The sequence below is a fragment of the Brassica napus genome, chromosome C4 (assembly GCF_020379485.1).
Source record: "Brassica napus cultivar Da-Ae chromosome C4, Da-Ae, whole genome shotgun sequence".
NCBI lineage: Eukaryota > Viridiplantae > Streptophyta > Magnoliopsida > Brassicales > Brassicaceae > Brassica > Brassica napus.
Window position 1 is genome coordinate 12,443,040 of NC_063447.1, and position 19,947 is coordinate 12,462,986.

Genomic DNA, 19,947 nt, shown 5'->3' on the forward strand with positions numbered 1-19,947 from the left:
CTTCCAATAACAAGATTAGAGATGTATGTTATCTAAAATGAGCCCCATGTTATCTATTCTATTAAAATATAGTCTATTTTTATCGATTGTTTTTTGGACAATAAAAATACTATAACAGTCCACTTAAAATAGATACTACTAATCATTACTATACAATGTTTTTAATCTAACCAATAATTAAGAGTCCTAATTACATTAATGTGTGATTTACAAAAAAATACAACTATCATTAACTCTTCGAATTAATCATCTTTTAAAAATATTTTGGTCAAAGAAAATTTAGCCAAATTTATATGGCATATCAATTATACTATACTTAGAGCATCTCCAACTTCACTCTATTTTCCACTCTATAATAGAGTAAAACATGAGTAAGTTATTTTTTTTGTTCATCACTCTGTTTTCTACTCTAAAATAGAGTACCATTGGAGTATAACTCAACTCCATTATAGAATTACTCTATTTTAGAGTGAAAAATAGAGTAAACTATTGCACTGCACTCGGAAAAGAGGCTCTGATATGGACAGTAAAATAATGTATGCGGAATCTAAGGTAGTTTACTGTTATATTTGCAAAGGATTGTTCTCAGTTGGTAAAGATTATTTCGGAACAAGAAGAGTGGTCAGCATTTGCAAGTTATTTGGAAGACATAAAAATCATGAAGAGAAACTTCAATAGTTCAGCAATCATCCATATATCATGGACGCATAACTCAAGGGCGGATAGTCTTGCACATAGTGCAAGAAAACAACCGTATTTTGTTGTCCATATGGATGTGGAGCTATCAATTTGATTTGCAGAGTCTTATCGAATCTGTTTAGTTGCAGACAACAAAAAATAGAATGAACTACTTGGAGATGGTCTTATACGGCTAAGGTAGTATTCCCACCCCCTCCCCCCGGAACATACTATTTGTAAATTAGATTTCCTATATGCACGATTTACATTGCGATTCATTTAATATTCATACATGTGACTATAATATATTTTGTACTATAATTGATGAACAATCTAAACTACATTTTATTTAATGTTCATTTATGTAAATATAAGACATCTATTTATATATACTATTATTTGAGAAGTGAATTTTCTTATTTGTCATATTCTCCATGATTTTAGGATAGATCATTAGTTTAATGAATATTTATATTTAAATTTTAATTTTAATGTATATTTATCATGATATTTAAGATAACTAATAAACATTAACCTATTCAATTGATATATATATATACACTATTATTTTTCGTAAATAATAAATATATTTAATATATATATTTATCATGATATTTGGAACATTTAATTAATAATAGATCTATCGATAATATCATAATTATGTTTATTTTATTTTTAGTTTATGATGTTAACAACTATTATTATAGTCATTTTTCTGATTCTTATTGGAAACATGATCCAAATAACTACTATTACAATATTAAAGTTAAGATTAAAGGTAAAAAGTCAATGAAAATATGTCGTAAAATATAAATTATCTAATTAAGTTAAATATATATTATATATATATATATATATATTTAATATTAAACAATAATATTCTTAACTTAAATTAAATTAATTCGTATTTGTATGTGACCATCAAAATCGCAAATAAAATTATGTTAATATGAAAATTAACTTAAAATATTTAAAAACATATAGAAAATTGAAAAATTAGGACTAGACATTAAATAACACTAAAAATTTGAGAAATAATAAACATAATATAAATATTTTCTAAGAGAATACTGAGATAGTATTTTGTAATCAATTATTTTTGTGTTTTTGTTCAATGTTTTTAAAATCTTAATTATAGAGAATATATAATGTTTGTTGGCTATTGTTTTTTTTTGTTGATGTTTTATGGGTTGTGATTGTTTATAAACATTTTCTTTCAGTGCCATTGATTTCTTTTTCAGTCCACACATAAAATAAATATATACAAAAAATAATTTTTAATTTCAAATCCAAGTTTTTTATTTTTATTACTATAATTTTTTTTTGGATCTAACATCTATATTTCATAAATAAAAATATGAAACAAAAATAATAATTTAATGCATTGATTATCAATATAAATATTGAATTTTTACAATTTATAATATTAATTAATTTTTTATCTAATTTAATAATTAATTTTGCATAAAAAATAAATATTAGAATTGAAAATTGTTAGATATATATATATATTAATCTGCGCAAGATGCAGAGCATCAACTAGTACCATATTATAGTTTGAGTAGATACCACAAGATGGTATTTTTGAAGCATTCCAATTATAATCTATTTATAATGAATTTTCCGTACATTTTTAGACCCCATCCATGATCTCCAATATCATTATATTATGATTTATATTATGTTATACCATAAGCTAATCACAATATCATATTTTTACAGAATGTTTAAATTTGAATAATTAATTTCTTTAAAAACTTAGAATACTATATTGATTTCAAATAATATTCTAGATAAATCTTTATAGATTTTTATAATTATTTTCATATAAATTTTAATTGATTAATATAAATGACATCTGTGTTAATTAAAATCTAGTCTAACGTTAAGATTTAAAAGTTTCTACAAAAAAATTTTATATAGAGATATTTAATGGACCGAGCTAAACCAGATCGGTGTAAACCAAATCTAAACCTACCCTAATGATTTTTTAACTCTCTAACTTTATATAAATACATAGATTGTGTTTATATATACTTTTTAATAAATGTTATTTTATCATTTTTACTGTATGCTTTTTAGAATAAAAACATATTTTAATAATATTTTAGAATATTTTTATTTAAATTATTAATATTAAATTTGTTAGAGAATTTTGTAAATATAATACACGATTGGATGCTCTAATATGGGGTAGGAGGCATTTGATTCCTTTTTTAACACACTAAACACGGCCATGCATCCAAGTTATATATATCTTTGTTTATTTTGATTTTTCAAAAGTAAGTCTTTTAAATGTTGTAGTTTTGTTTTATAAATAAAAGTTTATGCGGCTAAAAATTTACAATCCTGATTTCTACAAAATAAATAATCCATTATTATAACTTTAAGCAACAGACTCCATAACCGTTTTTTAAAGTTGAAAAACGGTGGCCATTCTTATCATTTTTTTTTTTGGTAAACATGTTAAGATTGTATTACCGACTTTCGAGTTTGTGACAGACGGTACAAAGAGAAACTAGAAGCAGAGAATACAAACACCGAAATGAAACTACTAAACAATAACAAAATACAGTAATGAAAAACACGATTGAGGACGGATACTGAAAGACGAAGGAGAGAGAGCACTCGAGAGAACTTGAGAGAGTCGCCAAGAGCACGCAACACACAAGATCAGAAACTCCATAGTAAGGCATCAGTTATAACATGAGTCACAAGCCGGTAATATTGGCTTGCCCAGGCACTCGCCTCCAAAACATGACCTCACCACGAAGCCCTTCCACCTGCAGAGAGCAAAGACACCAGCAAGAACTCGGAGCTCGTAGCAAACGACAATATTGGGGCCGCACCAAAGCAGCGAAACCGACGAACCAGAGCCTGTCGAAGCCCCAGACACCAATCACCGCAAACAACCACCTCTGCTCCTCCCTCCTGAAGTTCAAAGGTATCAGGAAACTCCAACAACCAGTAAGACCCTCACCGGAACCACCAACACCCAAACATCAAGCCCACAACCGCTCTTATTTGGATAGACTAATGGATGATAAACACGCCACTTCCACCAGACCCTGCACGATAAAAAGAGCTAACACCACATGGCAAGAACCGAAGCACTAAAACCCTTACTGCAGAGATGCTAGCGACACTCGCTGTCACTGGGAATGAGGACGAAGGTGGACTACAACAACGTAAGACCACATTGATCCGCAAGAGCGACTGACACTGAGAACCAGAGCCTGACCAAAAATCGAACAAGGAAGCTCAATCTAATCAGTTCACCAGACCGCCACCTCCGGTTAAGATGAGAAGAAGAGCTCAGCCCTCCTCATAAGCTTGACATCAACAACTTCTAGCCACAAGGAGCACTGCATCCACGTACGAGGAAAAACCACTAACAGAGATTCACCACCATAGCCAAGGTGCTCGCTTGAGACCCAAAATTGACCCTTGATACATCAGTTTCTCATTGGTGGTGAAAACAGCGATGAATCTGAAGTAGAGATCTCAGAGACGAGAGCCCTCCAACCGAGAACGAGGAAACCTGTCTTCGACTCCAGCTAACAAACGCCGGAGGAATCAACGGTGACCGGAGCACCCCCACCGAAGCACAATCGTCCTCCATTGAAAGCAGATCTGGCAGATCTGAGCGATGCCTCGAAGTTAAACCCTCGGAGGAACCACCAAACCCCACCCTTACATACGCACCTCACCACTGCTCCAGATCCCTAACCACCGAGCAGTGACGCCGGTGAAGAAAGGGAAACCACAACAGAAGGTATATCGGTGAGACAAAGAGCAGAGAAATGAAGCCAGCAGAGAAGGGAGAGAGACATAGAAGATTAAGGGGAAGACAACCGGTGACGACAGCGACAGACTCGCCGGAATCCGCCACCGGCTGAGCGGCGCCAATCAAAATTAGGGTTTCCGAGAGATAAGAGAGATAAGAGAGAGGAAGTCTTTCCCTCTTGGTTTTAAATTCCTCATTCTTATCACTTTCTAAGAGCCTTCACCAAATAATGGACTTTTTATTTGTTTGTTCATTAACTTTTTTCTCGAAAATTAATCCATCATTTGTATTTTGGTTAGTTCTCTTAAAGAACACAAAATTAATTTTATCATCAAAATATTACAAAGAAAAATATCAAACATAATTTACTAAAATAAAATAAAATTTAATTTAATTAAGTTATCTTTAATGAATAATACATGTAATATAAATAAATATTTTACATTTATTTATTTAAAATATTAATAATTTAAATTTTATTTTCTAAATCTTAGACTCTAAATCCTGAACTCTATCCATAAAAATCTAAGGGGAACTTTCATGTTTACCGCATTGTTGGTACTTTTATGCATGTTTACCTTCATTAAAGAGATATTTTCATAAATATCTTCTTTATTAAGAGGTAAAAGACTCTTATATCATTATTTTATATATATAATAAATAATTATTTAAATAAAAAAATAAAAACAAAAAAAATTATATAGTTTTCGAATTATACCATTTCAATTTCTAACTTTTTCTAAAAAAAAATTATTTTTTTACAAATGTTATTTTTTAAATTCGAAAATTGTTTTTGAATCTATTTTAATATTTTTTTAAGAAAAATTAAGTATTTATTTATATATCTGTTAGAATTTTAAATTTTATATTCCAAAATCCTACCCAGGTTTCAATTCTAGATTCTACGTCTATATTAGTTAGCCCTATGATTATAAATGTCTTTTTACCTCTTTAAAAGTGAAAATAAAACTGGTTAAATTAATTAAACATGAAAAGTGTATTAGGAATATGATATTTTAGGTAATTTCCCAAAATCTAAACTCTATTTTTAATCGTTATCCTAAAAATATATATGTCTTTATATCTTTAAAAATTATCTTGATCGTTTTTATTTGCTATTTTTATGATAATTTCTTTTGGTGTTCTCTTATAACATTTATCTTGTGTTTTTGGTTGTATGCTTTATATCTATACTCTTTTAGATCGGGTTTAATCAATTTTCTTTTCCTCGAATATTTCGAGCAAAGCCGAATATCATCAGATGTGGCGCGTTTTGTGTATTCACCTTATAACCCTAAGAATATATCCCTTTGATATCACCAACAATTAAATTATATTGTATTCAATACTTTTTTGGGCTTTTTGCAAAAGTGACTCAAAACTTGGAGTCAAACAGAAAACTAACATTTTCTTTTGACTCCTTTTTTTTTTGAGATTTTAACCTCACACCTGCATTTTATCTACGAAAATGCCATTAACATTTTTTTTTTTTTTTTCAAAAATGGCTTCTTTACTGTCTCAACCTCATCTTCTTCAAGTATTTACAATATTGCCACTGCAATGAATAGTGGCAACAACCTTGTACGAACTGTTTGGAGCTTTTAATGCCCTTTAATGCACGTAAATCTCTTTACACTCTCTCTGTTTCAATTGTTATGAACTAAAAACAACATTTCTTTCACTTTCTCTCTATATTCATCCAAAAAACTCAAGCTTTTGATTCAAAATATGGGCTATGGTTGACAGAGCCATATTTCTTTCGTTTTGACTTACGGTTGCTTTCGTTTGAGGTTCTGGGTGGTTGGAGAAGACCCTGTGTGCAAACAAAGTCATCTCACCTAGTTTAAGGTACGAATTTGAATTTTTTTTCAAGATCTGTTCGCGTAGAAGACTTACTAGTAAGTCATCTGTATGTAGAAGACTTACTGATGAGTCTTCTGGTCAAACGGACGACTTAAATTAAGTCGTCCAGCTTTGTTTGTTAAAAAAAACACTCCAGACGACTTATATATACGTCGTCTACGAGAAACAGGCTAGTTTTGCATTTGACCGAATCGTGTCAGATCTTTGACTATTTCTGGACGACTTATAATTCAGTCGTCTCTGGGAAAGTTAAAATTTCAATATTTTATGAAAACTTGACGACTTACGTGTAAGTCGTCCTAGGTTAGTTTTGTAATTGAAAAATAAAACTTCATAATTTAACTTTAACCAGACGACTTAATATAAAGTCGTCCCTCCAGAAGACTTAATTTAAAGTCGTCCGGGGAAAGCAAAGTCGTCCAGAATTTTTCCCAATTTTCTGGTCAAACCTTGCTTATCCCGGACGACCTTAAATTAAGTCGTTTAGCTGGACGACTTTCATCTAAGTCGTCTGGAGAAAGTTAAATTTCAAGTTTTATTTTTCAATTACAAAACTAACCTAGGACGACTTACACGTAAGTCGTCAAGTTTTCATAAAATATTGAAATTTTAACTTTCCCAGAGACGACTGAATTATAAGTCGTCCAGAAATAGTCAAAGATCTGACACGATTCGGTCAAATGCAAAACTAGCCCGTTTCTCGTAGACGACTTATATATAAGTCGTCTGAAGTTTTTTTTTTAACAAACAAAGCCGGACGACTTAGAATTAAGTCGTCCCTTTTAATTTTCAATTGCAAAAGTGACCTCTTTAGACGACTTACCTTTAAGTCTTCTGGACGACTTAATGCTAAGTCGTCTGCGGCAATGTTTATTGAACTTCTTCATTTTCTCTATGTTTACTAATGTGTTTTATTTTGAATATTTGCAGATGATTTTTCAGTTACATGCAGTGTATGGAGAATGGTTGTTGAGAGATTTCCGTTGGGATTTTGTGGTTGATGATCTCAAAGGAGCAAGATTGTTTTTATTGAATGAAGATTCAACATATGCTGAACTTGTTGCAATGGCTCAAGAAGATTATAACCTGGACATGAGAACAGTGAGTGTGGAGATTAGCTACTCATTACCAACAGAAATGATGATGGCTCCAGGCAGTCTTCCCATTCATGTTACAAGTGATAGACAAGTTCGAAACTTGCTGGAGATACTCAAAACCCATAGAGTATGTCTTTGTGTATCAAGCCGCAGCAAGGTCGAAACGGTTTCAGAGAAAAGGGATATTGATGAAGCTGGTGAATGGGAAAAAGATGTTGGTGATAATGATGAAGCTGGTGAATGGGAAGAAGATGTTGGTGATGATGATGAAGCTGGTGAATGGGAAGAAGATGTTGGTGATGATGATGAAGCTGATGAATGTTTTGAAGATGTTGGTGATAATGAGTTTGTTGAAGATGAAAATCAAGATGGGGAGGAGGAAAATGGGGAGGAGGATGCTGATAATTCTATTGTTGGTGAAACGGATCAGAATGGTGGGGATTACAGTCTTTATGGAAAGGTTCCAGATGAGGACGAGGAAGATGATGATAATATTTGTTTTGAAGAAATCCAAAAGACATATGCTAAGACAAATGCTATTGAAGGAGGAAAATCGAATGGTACCAGTATCTATGTCAACCAGAGTTTTGTTAGCAAGGGTGCACTGCTTTCAGAGCTGCGGTTGGCAGCAGTGAGGGGTAAGTTTTCTTTCAGATTATACAAATCAACGAAAACTCTCGTTGTGGCAACATGTCCGGTTAGCTATTGTGGATGGAAGGTCAGAGCGAGTGTCAAACATGGGAAAACACGTTTTGGGTAACAAAGTATGTGGAAAAACATTTATGCTCAGCGGGAGACCGAATCGCTCAGCGGAGACACTGTACTCCGAAGTATGTAGGTAGTCTTTTCATTGATCGTGTTGGAATCATTGATGGGATAACTCCGCAGCATATCACTGATGCAATGAGGAACATGTTTGGCATGGCGCTTGATTACACCACTTCATACAGAGCACTGTTATATGCACAAAGATTGGTGAGAGGATCAGCAGAAGAAGGGTATTCGCGTCTGGCATCATATCTCGAGCAAATCTCCATTGCAAATCCTGATTCTATCACGGCGATAGAACTTGATTCTATGAAAAGATTTAAGTATCTATTTCTCTCTTTTGGAGCTTCTATCAAAGGTTTTAAGTATCAGAGAAGGGTCATTGTGGTGGATGGAACTCACCTAAGTGGAAAGTATGGAGGAACTATGTTAGTTGCAGCCGCACAAGATGGCAATTTTCAGATATTCCCATTGGCTTTTGGGATCGTGGATGAGGAAGATATACCTTCTTGGGAATGGTTTTTCACAAAATTGGCTAGTTGTATATCTCATGACAAGCCTCTGGTGATAGTCTCCGACCGGCACAAGGCCATTAAAAGTGCGTGTGATAAGGTGTTTCCTTGGGCAACCCGAGGAATATGTTATTATCACCTTCAAGATAACATTGTCAAAAAGTTTAAAGGGAAACATCTCATGTACTTGGTGAAAGGGGCTGCTTATGCTCACACGGTTTACGATTTTGACCGGTACATGGCTGAGATACGGAGTGCAAACCCGGAACTTGCAACGTATTTGGAGAAAGCCGACGTCAGGCTATGGTCAAGGGTTTATTGTAAGGGGAACAGGTTCAACATAAAAACAAGCAACATTGCTGAATCTATTAATTCCGCACTGAAGCGAGCAAGAGGATTTCCGATTACGTTCCTGCTGGAGTTCATAAGGCAGAAGTTAGGAAAATGGTATTGGAAAAGGAGACAAGATGCTTTGAGTCTCACAACTGAACATAGCGGGGGTGTTGAATACTTGCTTGCTGTTCGAGAAGAGATAGCGGGTACGATGACGGTCGAACCAATTGATGGATGGCATTTCTTTGTCAAAGGTGGCAAAATGGACTGTGTGGTTGATTTGGAACATGCAAAGTGTGATTGTGGTGTCTATGGAGTGGAGAAAATACCTTGCTCTCATGCTATAGCTGCTGGAATACATGCTGGTTTGCATATCTCCACACTTGTATGTCCACTGTACTCAAAGAATTATCTGTATGCAGGATACTCAGAGAATATATATCCTATCGTGTCACAACATATTGAGGAACGAGAATGCTTTCCTCCAGAACTAAAGCGTGGTCGGGGGAGACCGAAGAAATCAAGATGGCAATCTTGGTTGGAGCTATCTAGGATGAGAGGACACAAACCCAGGAAGAAACACAGGGCACGGAGATGCTCAAACTGCAAGGAAACTGGCCATACGAAACCACAATGTACACAACCAGTTGACTAGTTGTCCAGACGACCTAAATTTAAGTCGTCCAGTCTTGATTACCCGTCCAGACGACTAAATTTTTAGTCGTCCAGTGTATTTTATTTTTAGACGACCTTCTACTAAGTCGTCCAGTGTATTTTATTTTTAGACGACCTTCTACTAAGTCGTCCAGTGTATTTTATTTTTAGACGACCTTCTACTATCCCTTCAAGTGTATTTTATTTTTAGACTACCTTCTACTATCCCTTCAAGTCGTCCAAACCTTCTAGACGACTTATTTGTAAGTCGTCCAGTTGGAAAACCTTCCAGACGACTTATAATAAGTCGTCCAAACCTTCTAGACGACTTATTTGTAAGTCGTCCAGTTGGAAAACCTTCCAGACGACTTATATATTTACAAATCTATACAAAGACAAGCTGAAATACAAATACTTCGCTCGTTAAAAAATCATGTTCAAATACAAAGACAAGTTCAAATACAAACACAAATCTAATCATACATGCCCACGAACTTATCACCATCCACATTTTCTTTCAGATGCTGATCAACAAGCTCCTTCCATATATCCACCGCCATATTATCCCTCATTTTCTTCGCGTTGCACCTAGCAAAGTCTTTAGGGTCAAAGGAGACCCCAAGAGCATGACATTCAATGTACTTTACAGCGTACACGCCACAATCACCATTGTTGGCCGTGGGTACACCTTTCAGCGGTCTCTCATATGTGTATGGCTCCAACCCGTATTTGACCCGTATTTCGTCGGTGGCTGCGCACTCAACAAGCAGATAAGGGACCATCTGGAGAAAAGGCTCCATTATCGCATCCCATGCGTCTGGTACACTAGATGAAGGTATGCTGTCCCAGACGACTATGTGCCTCTTAGGGATCGATATCCAAATAGCAACCCAATGCTTGTCGTCCAAGTTCACTGGCGCATAGATATCATCAATGTCCTCCCCCCACTTCTTGTTTGATTGGCAAAATGAAGGTATTGATCCGTCATAAAAATTCGACGCCCCACCAGGTAGAAGTCTTCCTAAACCTTTGTGATCAGGTTCCGATGTTTTGAAGAGCTGATACTGCTCTCTCCAAGACTGGGAAAAGTTGTGATCCAGGAAGCACATTCGCTCGCTCCTGAAAGCTTGTGGGTTCTCCTGATACCTCTGCCTTAGCACATTAATCCAAGCATCTATATGCTGCATATTAAATATAACAAGTTAGAAGTTACCAGACGACTTAAATATAAGTCGTGTGCAGAAGACTTACGCAGTCTTCCAGCCATCCTCTGGCTGTCCGGAGGAAGTGGTACCACCTTGTTGGTGATGTACGTGGTTTGTCCTCGGTCTTAGTTAAATAATGACTGCAAACAAAAAAGCAATCAGTTTTGGACGACTAAATCAAGCTATTATGGGTAAAGCAATCACTTACGGATCAGTTTTCAACCAATCAGCGAGTTCCTTCAACTTATCTTTGTTTACGGGCGGAAATGGATTATAGGCTGCCACTTTATCTTTTTTTTTTCTATGCCGTATAAGGAGATCTCACAGTGGGAGCAGGTTTCTTCGCTCGTTACCTCTTTGCACGCTTGTCCAATACAACCAGGCTCGGTTCTGAAACTGGATCGCTTGGCTCGGTGGAAGCGAGGCTCGGTTGTTGATCGGTGGAAGCGAGGCTCGGTTGGTGATCGGTGGAAGTGACAGCAACAATCTCTTTGGAGGTGACACCATCTGCTTTATCCTCCGGTAAGATCTTATTTACCGAGTTCGCCTCGGTTGCTGTATCCTCCGGCAACCATCTCTGCAATAAAAGTTGCACACAAGTTAACCCTGGACGACTTAAATAAAAGTTGTCTGGACGACTAGTTGACCCTGGACGACTTAAAATTAAGTCTTCCGTGGTCAACTAGTCGTCCAGACAACTTACGTTTAAGTCGTCCAGGGTCAACTAGTCGTCCAGACAACTTTTACAGTCGTCTGGACAACTAGTTAACCCTGGATTTGATACTAACCTCTTTGATTTGAGGAGGCTGTTTCTTTGAGGAGGAGGAGGCTGTTTCTTTTGAGGAGGAGGAGGCTGCTGCTGTTTTTTTGAGGAGGAGGAGGCTGCTGTTTGGTTTGATGAGGAGGAGGAGGCTGCTGCTGTTTCTTTTGAGGAGGAGGAGGCTGCTGTTTGGTTTGATGAGGAGGAGGCTGGTTACTAACCACGGTTTCATTGGCATGAGGGGTAGCCTGTTTGTTTCTACCCCCGGTTTCTTTGGCAAGAGGGGTAGGCTGTTTATCTTGAGGGGTAGCCTGATTGGTTAGAGGTGGAGGGGTAGCCTGATTGGTGACACCAACCTTCTTCTCCACAGCTTCCAATCTATCGGACAACTTCCTAAACTCCCTCATGCACTTATTAAACCCTTTTTTCATGCAGTCAGCTACGCCCTTGAACATAATTTCCAACTCCTCTCTGGTCACCCCTCTAGCCTCTTCTCTAGCCTCTTCACTAGCCACTTTAGGAGCCTCTTTACGAGCTTTCTTCCGAGGTCTTGGATTGTCTTCCTCCTCCTCCTCCTCCTCCTCCAACACAACCATCTCTTTGGCCTTCTTCGATGGAGTCACAACCTTAGGTTTTGTATTGACCTTAGTACCAGTGACTTCCCAGCAATCCATGGTCCACTTCCACGGTCTCCGCTCATACATGACTTTAATGATGTTCTCCGCGGGCAGGTCCTCAACCTCAGAGTCCCATTTTGGCCACATTTCACTAATGTCCTTCTCAACAAAGTTGATCACGCGGGTCTGCAGTAAATAGAAGAATCGAGTTAGATATTTGAAAAAAAATACTAAATAGACGACTTAATTATAAGTCGTCTACTAAGTCGTCCAGCTGGAAGACCTTCCAGACGACTTATAATAAGTCGTCTAATAAGTCGTCCAGCTGGAAGACCTTCCAGACGACTTATAATAAGTCGTCTAATAAGTCGTCCATATGGAAGACCTTCCAGACGACTTATAATAAGTCGTCTAATAAGTCGTCCAGATGGAAGACTTTCCAGACGACTTAATTAAGTCGTCCGATAAGTCGTCCAGCTGGGAAGACTTTCCAGACGACTTATTATAAGTCGTCCGATAAGTCGTCCAGCTGGACGACCTTCCAGACGACTTATAATAAGTCGTCTGCGCAGTCTTTTGGATTGAAGTAAATACCTGACTCAAGATAGCAGCTTTCATTGATCTGCGGCCTCTGCTGCCCTCGTAAGCCAGTATCGGTGGAGACGGACTGTCTGCTCTGGGACCACCAATACTAGCACCCAATTCCGGCATAGCTGTGTACGTCCAGACCTGAAGAACTTGTATAAACCCATCCACGGTGTAACAGCCAGCAATTTCTTTGTTCCACAAAGAGTCCATCAGCACCTTAAACGCGACTCTCCCCCATGGATAATTCTCAAACCGTTCTAAATCCATCACTAGCCTTGCCAGAGTAGATCGTGTAGCGGTTGAAAACTTTCTCCCTTCAATGAATCCAGTGAAGATGGAGAGGTACGCGAGCCGCTTGCGATCTTCCCTGGACCAATCCCCGCATCTCTTCAGTGCTGCTATTATCTGATCAGTAGTTGGCCCAGCTTCCAGATGAACTCCCAGCATCCCCCAGAAAGAAACCATCTCTGGGGTAACGTCACATTTTGGTGTCTCAAGGTCCTCGATGTACTCGCAGTTTAGACCAGTGAGGTTTTCAAACTCTAACAGTGAAAACCTCAAAGGTTCTGGACCAACGAGAGACCACATCTCATACTTCTTCTTAATGTCCAGCTTGAAACTGAGCATGTAGTGAACCAGCCTTGAAGCCCAACCAAATCCCTGCTCCTTGAACTTGATGAAAACTCCCAAACTCGACTCCTTGAGCTCTTCAAATTCGTCATCAGTAAGAGCTTTCCTAAGAGCAGTATGCAACTTGCTGTTATCCGTATGATACGAAATGCTATTGTGGGCTTCTGGCTCTTCCCCTGATGTGTATAACCTACGGGGGAGTTCTGGAATATCCATCCTTTTTGTCTGCAAAATAATCAAAGACAACAATATAAGTCCAGACGACTTAGTAGACGACTTAGTAGACGACTTAAATTACTTACAAGTCTTCCAGTCGCAGAAGGAGTTGGAGTACTCGTCATTGCGGTTATAGATCTGAAAAAATAAACGTGAAACGGTGAGAATGAGTAAATTGATAGAGACAACGTTTTATGTTCATCTTTTCCTCGAGATTGATGACTTAGCGGCGTTAGGGTTTACAGAGAAACGGCGCTAAGGTTTACAGAGAAGAAGCGGCGGCGCTAGGGTTTAGAAGAAGCGGCGGCGCTAGTGTTTAGAGGAAGCGGCGGTGAGAACGTTGGTGACCACGGTGGCGAGGGCGACGGTTTGTTCGGAAATAGTGGAAGCGGCGGCGCTAGGGTTTAGAGAAATCGGCGGCGCTAGGGTTTAGAGGAATCGGCGGCGCTAGGGTTAGAAGAAGCTGCGGCGACAACGGTGAGAATGAAGTGAGATAGATAGCCGACGTTGAGAACGATGGTTTGTTCGGAAATCCTGGGAATTCGAAATCGCCTTTGAGAGGGAGAACTGTTAGGGTTTCTGAATTTCGCGAAAAATGAAAAAAAAAAAAAAAAATCACCTTATATATTGGGTAAATAATCCGGTTAGCTTTAAAAGTACATTGGTAAACTTTAAGGTTTGGTCCGGTTTAGACGACTTATTCTGGCTGATAATGTACAACAGACGACTTAATATTTAGTCGTCTGTTTTCAGACGACAAAATATTAAGTCGTCCTAGACCCTAAAATGAACCCCTAAACTTAAATGACTAGATTAACTAACTAACCACGTTATAAAATCAAATTATACTTAAATAGTGTTTACTATACACAGAAATGAACACGCATAAGTAATTTTAAAAATTTTCAAAAACGGTTTTAATGCTTTCCAAAATCTAACCCTAAGAACACATACAATACTACAACATATGTTGATGAAACATAAACTAAAGAATATCATGACTCACTATTTTCACTCATCTATGCTGAAAACAATTGAAATTTGTTATATCTTAATTTATACCTCCTAAGACATATGTTAATTACATAATTCCCATTTTTCACTTATCAAAATATTTTTTACAAAATTTTTAAATTATGTTTAAGACTAACTGTCCAGACGACTTTCAGTTAAGTCGTCTGGACGACTTATTTTCAAGTCGTCTAAACAGACGACTTGCGAGGGGTAGAAACGTAAAAAAAATTCTGTTTTTTTATTTGGTCACATGGGGATAGTTGTAATTTCAATAGTCTTTTAGGTTACTTTTGCCTTTGACCCAAGTTGGGGTATTGTTTTGGGTTTGACTCCAAGTTTTGAGTCACACTTGGCAATTCTCCCTACTTTTTTTGGTTAATTTATCATATCTATAACGAATCATATACCCGGTCCCTATCACCCTATGTTCTAGAAGCACTCTCGATCTGTATACGTACTTGTATTTTGCTAGGTACTTATACAGAATACAGTCACTCCAATAATCCCCCCACCCCCACCCCCACCCCCACCCCCTATGGAAAATCTAACAACATGACGGTCAAGTCTCAAAACAGCATAGACAAAAAGCAATGTAATTTTCCTCTGATCTCCAGCCCAGACCAAAGATCAATGCTCTATTTGAGATAGGTAAATAATGTTACCTAAGTGAAACTGAAAATGCAATATAAAGAGAGATTTACATTTAAATGCACTTTTCAAGTTAATATTACATTAGAATGTATTTTGTGCTACTTAAACACTTTACATGAGCTTAAATGACTAAATTACCTCACAACTTCTATTTGTCTTTAGAGCATCCGTATCGTGGTTAATTTGGGCCGTCTCTTTATTTTTTTTTGATTAAAAAAATATAAAAAAAGGAAGAAAGCGGAGGAGACGAGTGCTTCGTTGGCTCGTGAAGAAACGTCTGTTGATGGACGCGTGTCAACAAGGGAGTGGGTGAAAGTTCGGTTTCGCGTTAAACGCGTTTGAAACTTGACTCTCTCTCTCTCTCTCTCTCTCTCTCTCTCTCTCTCTCTCTCTCTCTCTCTCTCTCTCTCTCTCTCTCTCTCTCGAATCCTCTCGGCTTGGCGATTTCTATGGCGAATCTGTCTCTCTCTCTCTCTCAAATCCCCGCGACTCGTTCTGATCGGTTGTTATGTGTTGGTTCTCGTCGAATCTGGGGCACGGTGGGTCTCCTCGACGGCGAAGGAGCTTTCCCGCGGTGGCTCGGCTCTAATCGAAAGGTAGTGATAGGAGATCATATTGTTTTTGATCATGCTTATTTACTTTATATTTTATTTGTTCGGTTCGAATTGGCGAGCTATGTGGCGACAGAGCTCTCCTCGACAAGGCCGTCTCTGTCCTCGTCAGCGACGGAGCTCTCCTCGATGGCACCGTCTCTGTCCTCGACGGTGATGAAGCTGTCTCTCGGTGGTGATAGAGCTCTCTCACTTTTCTTCTCCTCGAATCAAAGGTCAAGTTTCTGTTGTTCCTCAAAGTCTTAAATATTTTAAATTTTCATGGATCAAATTAAATTTATTAGTAAGATTGATTCAATATAGATGGATTGATCTAACTTGATTTGTTAAAAGTTACTGATGAAATCGTTTTTAATAAGTTCGTACTTTGCTTGTTTGTGTTCCTCAAAGTCATTGATGAAGTTTTTACGTCTTGTTTGTGTGTTTGTGTCAGAGTGCGTGGCTCGAAGGTACAAGAAGAAGGAACCGCGAACTAGAGGAGTGCAAAGCAGAGCAATACAGGTAAATGTCTACTCCTTTCGAATTTATTGAGTGCTTTAATGTTGAGTTAGGTAGTTAATGGTTGGGTTAGTAATAAATAGGTGTAATGGCTAGGTTGATGGTTAGATAAAAAACGTGATGAAGTGTGATGAATGTGTTTGGTTGATGTCAAGTCCATTTAATAGTTTCTTCCCTTTGCAATAGCGTTCTTTGCTTTCTCTCTTCTGGCATCAACATTGCTTCTTCTTGTCTTCCTTCTATCTGTTGTACTCTCTTCTTTTTTCCTTTCTTTCTGTGACATTCTTGGAGATGGATTCCAATCCATACCGGCATGGTAGTAACTTTGTTGATCTCCTTACGAGTCAACAAAGCGTCTTTAGTTTAGTTGAAGAAACTGTCCCTGAAGACACTCCTTCTGAGCGTAAGGAACGCCGGATGTGGACGCTTGTAGAAGATATGGTGCTCATCAGTTCCTGGCTCAACACAAGCAAGGATCCAGTAGTGGGAAATGAGCAACGGTCTGGGGCATTCTGGAATAGGATCGCCGCTTACTTTGCGGCAAGTCCCAAGGTTGCAGCCACTGAACACCGAGAATCAACTCATTGCAAGCAGCGTTGGCACAAGATCAATGATCAAGTCAACAAGTTCTGTGGGGCTTTCGAAGCAGCAACCAGAGAGATGACAAGTGGGCAAAATGAGAATGATGTTCTCAACAGAGCTCATGAAATCTTCTTCACCAACACCAGCTGATCTTCAACGTCTACTTGATATTGGAGAGTATCGTGGCTTTCCCGGGATGATAGGAAGCATCGATTGCATGCATTGGGAGTGGAAGAATTGTCCCACCGCTTGGAAAGGGCAATATGCTTGTGGTTCGGGTAAACCAACAATCATTTTAGAGGCGGTTGCTTCATATGATCTCTGGATATGGCATGCGTTTTTTGGACCTCCAGGTACATTAAATGATATCAATGTTCTTGATCGTTCATCAGTTTTTGATGACATAATAAATGGTCAAGCTCCGAAAGTCACTTTCTCTGTCAACGGACATCAGTATAATATGGCTTACCATCTCACTGATGGTATTTATCCGAAATGGTCAACTTTTATCCAATCTATTCGTATACCACAAGGGCCGCAAGCAGTTTTATTTGCTCCGCATCAAGAAGCTGCCCGAAAAGATGTAGAGCGGGCTTTTGGAGTCTTGCAAGCTCGCTTTGGCATTGTTAAAAATCCAGTGAGGAGTTGGGATAAAGTCAAAATTGGGAAGATTATGAGAACATGTATCATACTCCATAATATGATCGTCGAAAACGAAAGAGACGGTTACACTCAATTTGATGTTCGAGGGTTCCAACAAGGAGAAGACCAAGGAAGTTCACATGTTGATCTCACGTATTCTACAGATATCTCTTCAAATATCGCAAATATGATGGGTGTTCGAACAAGAATTCGTGATACACAAAAGCATCAACAACTGAAAGATGATTTGGTTGAACACATATGGCGTAGATTTGGAGGTGGTGAAGACAACAATTGATCTCTGATGCTTATTTCAAATAATTCTCGTTCATTTTAATAATCTTTGTTTTCATGTTTTTAATTTATAATCTATGTTTAATATGTTGTCTTTTATTTACTAATAAATATAAGTTTTTAAATAAATATTCAATATTATTTAATTTTTAAGAACTCCAAAGCAAGAGACTTGCAATGCAGACATTAAAATCTCAAGGTTCTTGACAAAGTTTCTTTAACACCTTTATATCTTAAATATTATTAATTTTATCTCAAGAGACCCTTAATGGGGTTATGGGATAAGGATGCTCTTAATTTCAGCAGTTTTTTTTTTCTCTTTAAGTGACAAACCATTGTTCGTTGAGGACGTACCCAAAGACACCAACATCCATAATCGATACTTGACCGAAATCAATTGTTGGTCCCTATGTTTCCTCTCTTTTAATCACTATCGCTTGACGTTCAAGTAACCCCTGCTGAGATTAGTACGATGGAGCATAAGCATACTTTGAAGATTATTATAGTTTGTATAAATAACGAAGTCTATAATCAAACTTTCAAACAAGGCCAAGTTTATAATATAACTTAATAACTCAATTACATGTTAAAAGAATCTCAGTAATAAAAACTGTGTAGTCAAGAAAATAGAAACAAAAAACTATTACTCTCTCTGTTCTATTTATTCTTCTATTCACCAGCACAAACTGTGAATGAAGAACAACAAAAGATACTGGCCTGCTGCGAGTTCTCAGATAAGTTGGTAGAATAAGATATACGCCTCAGAACGAAGAACTTCTGCAAAAGAAACCGTTCTTACAAAAGAATCGCTTGCACGATACCATACGGATGAGTCTCTCCTCTCCTTATCGTCTCCTCTAATGTAAGCAACATAGTGACCTCTCCTCATCGTCCCTGAATTCTCCACTAACCCTGCCAACATGTAAACCGGCTGGTCTTCTTCTGTCCACCTAAAAAAGGGAGAGAAGAGAAAATAAGGAACACCACGTCGAGTGTTTGAGACTAAACGTGTGGCCAGTGAACATCCCTGGCTTTTAGTTGCAGAAGTGGTGGAAAGAGAAGTTTGGCTTTGATGGAAGCTGTGTTGCTGCTGGTTCGAGCATCTTCGTTATAGGTGGATTTCAAGATTGGAACACCACGTCGAGTGTTTCGCTCATTAATTATCGATCTCACACGGCTCAAGTCCGTGGCTGGTTCGGTAACGCAAGTCATTGAGACGGCAAGATTTATGTAATCGGAGGATCAGATGGTACTGAAAAGATGTCATCTCTCATCGTTTTTTTTATTGTGTTAAAATGTTGTCTCTTGGTGCTTATTAGCGTTGTATAAATGTGTGCTTTAAAACCTCCCTTTGGATCAATGTTAGGGATGAAGGTTGTATGGCGTGATCTTTGTGACCAATTTTACATTTGTGATCAATTGACTGAATCTAGTTCTCATCGTGTTGTTTTTCTGTGTTCATCGGTTCTACTGAATGTTCTATTGCCGTGTGATTCAACCCTTATTTGGTGGTCTATTTTCATACTAGTTTTAACAACGTATGGTGGAAGGAAATCGCTAAAGTTTTCATTAATCAAGTACCTGACTTTTAAACTTACAAAACATGTAGCATATATATACAAAACATGATCAAGTCGAAGAGATGATGAACTTTTTAATATTGTTTGGATGAGACTATATAAAGAGCGGATATGAAATGATGTTGACATGCTTTAGAACTGCATTCGCAGCAACAAACACCATAACTATATGCTATTGCTCGACAAGACCCACCTTATGATTTTACCAAAAAAAACAGTAGAATGAAGAAAATCAATAGGGAACTACTTGTGGTAGATGAAGAGAAAGGGCTTATAGTCGATTTTTTTTTTTTGGGGTTAAAAAAATTGATTTTTCATATATGGAAATACAAAGATTTTTCATACAAACTTTTCATATTTTCAGCG

General features: G+C 37.4%; 1 protein-coding gene across 1 annotated transcript; it reads left to right on the top strand.

The window, feature by feature from the left end:
* The first annotated feature begins 16,774 nt into the window (after window positions 1–16,774).
* On the top strand, window positions 16,775–17,215 carry LOC125585794 (glutathione S-transferase T3-like). Its single transcript, XM_048755477.1, has one exon. It carries the CDS (start codon window positions 16,775–16,777, stop codon window positions 17,213–17,215), a length of 441 nt encoding a protein of 146 aa, XP_048611434.1.
* Window positions 17,216–19,947: the final 2,732 nt, after the last annotated feature.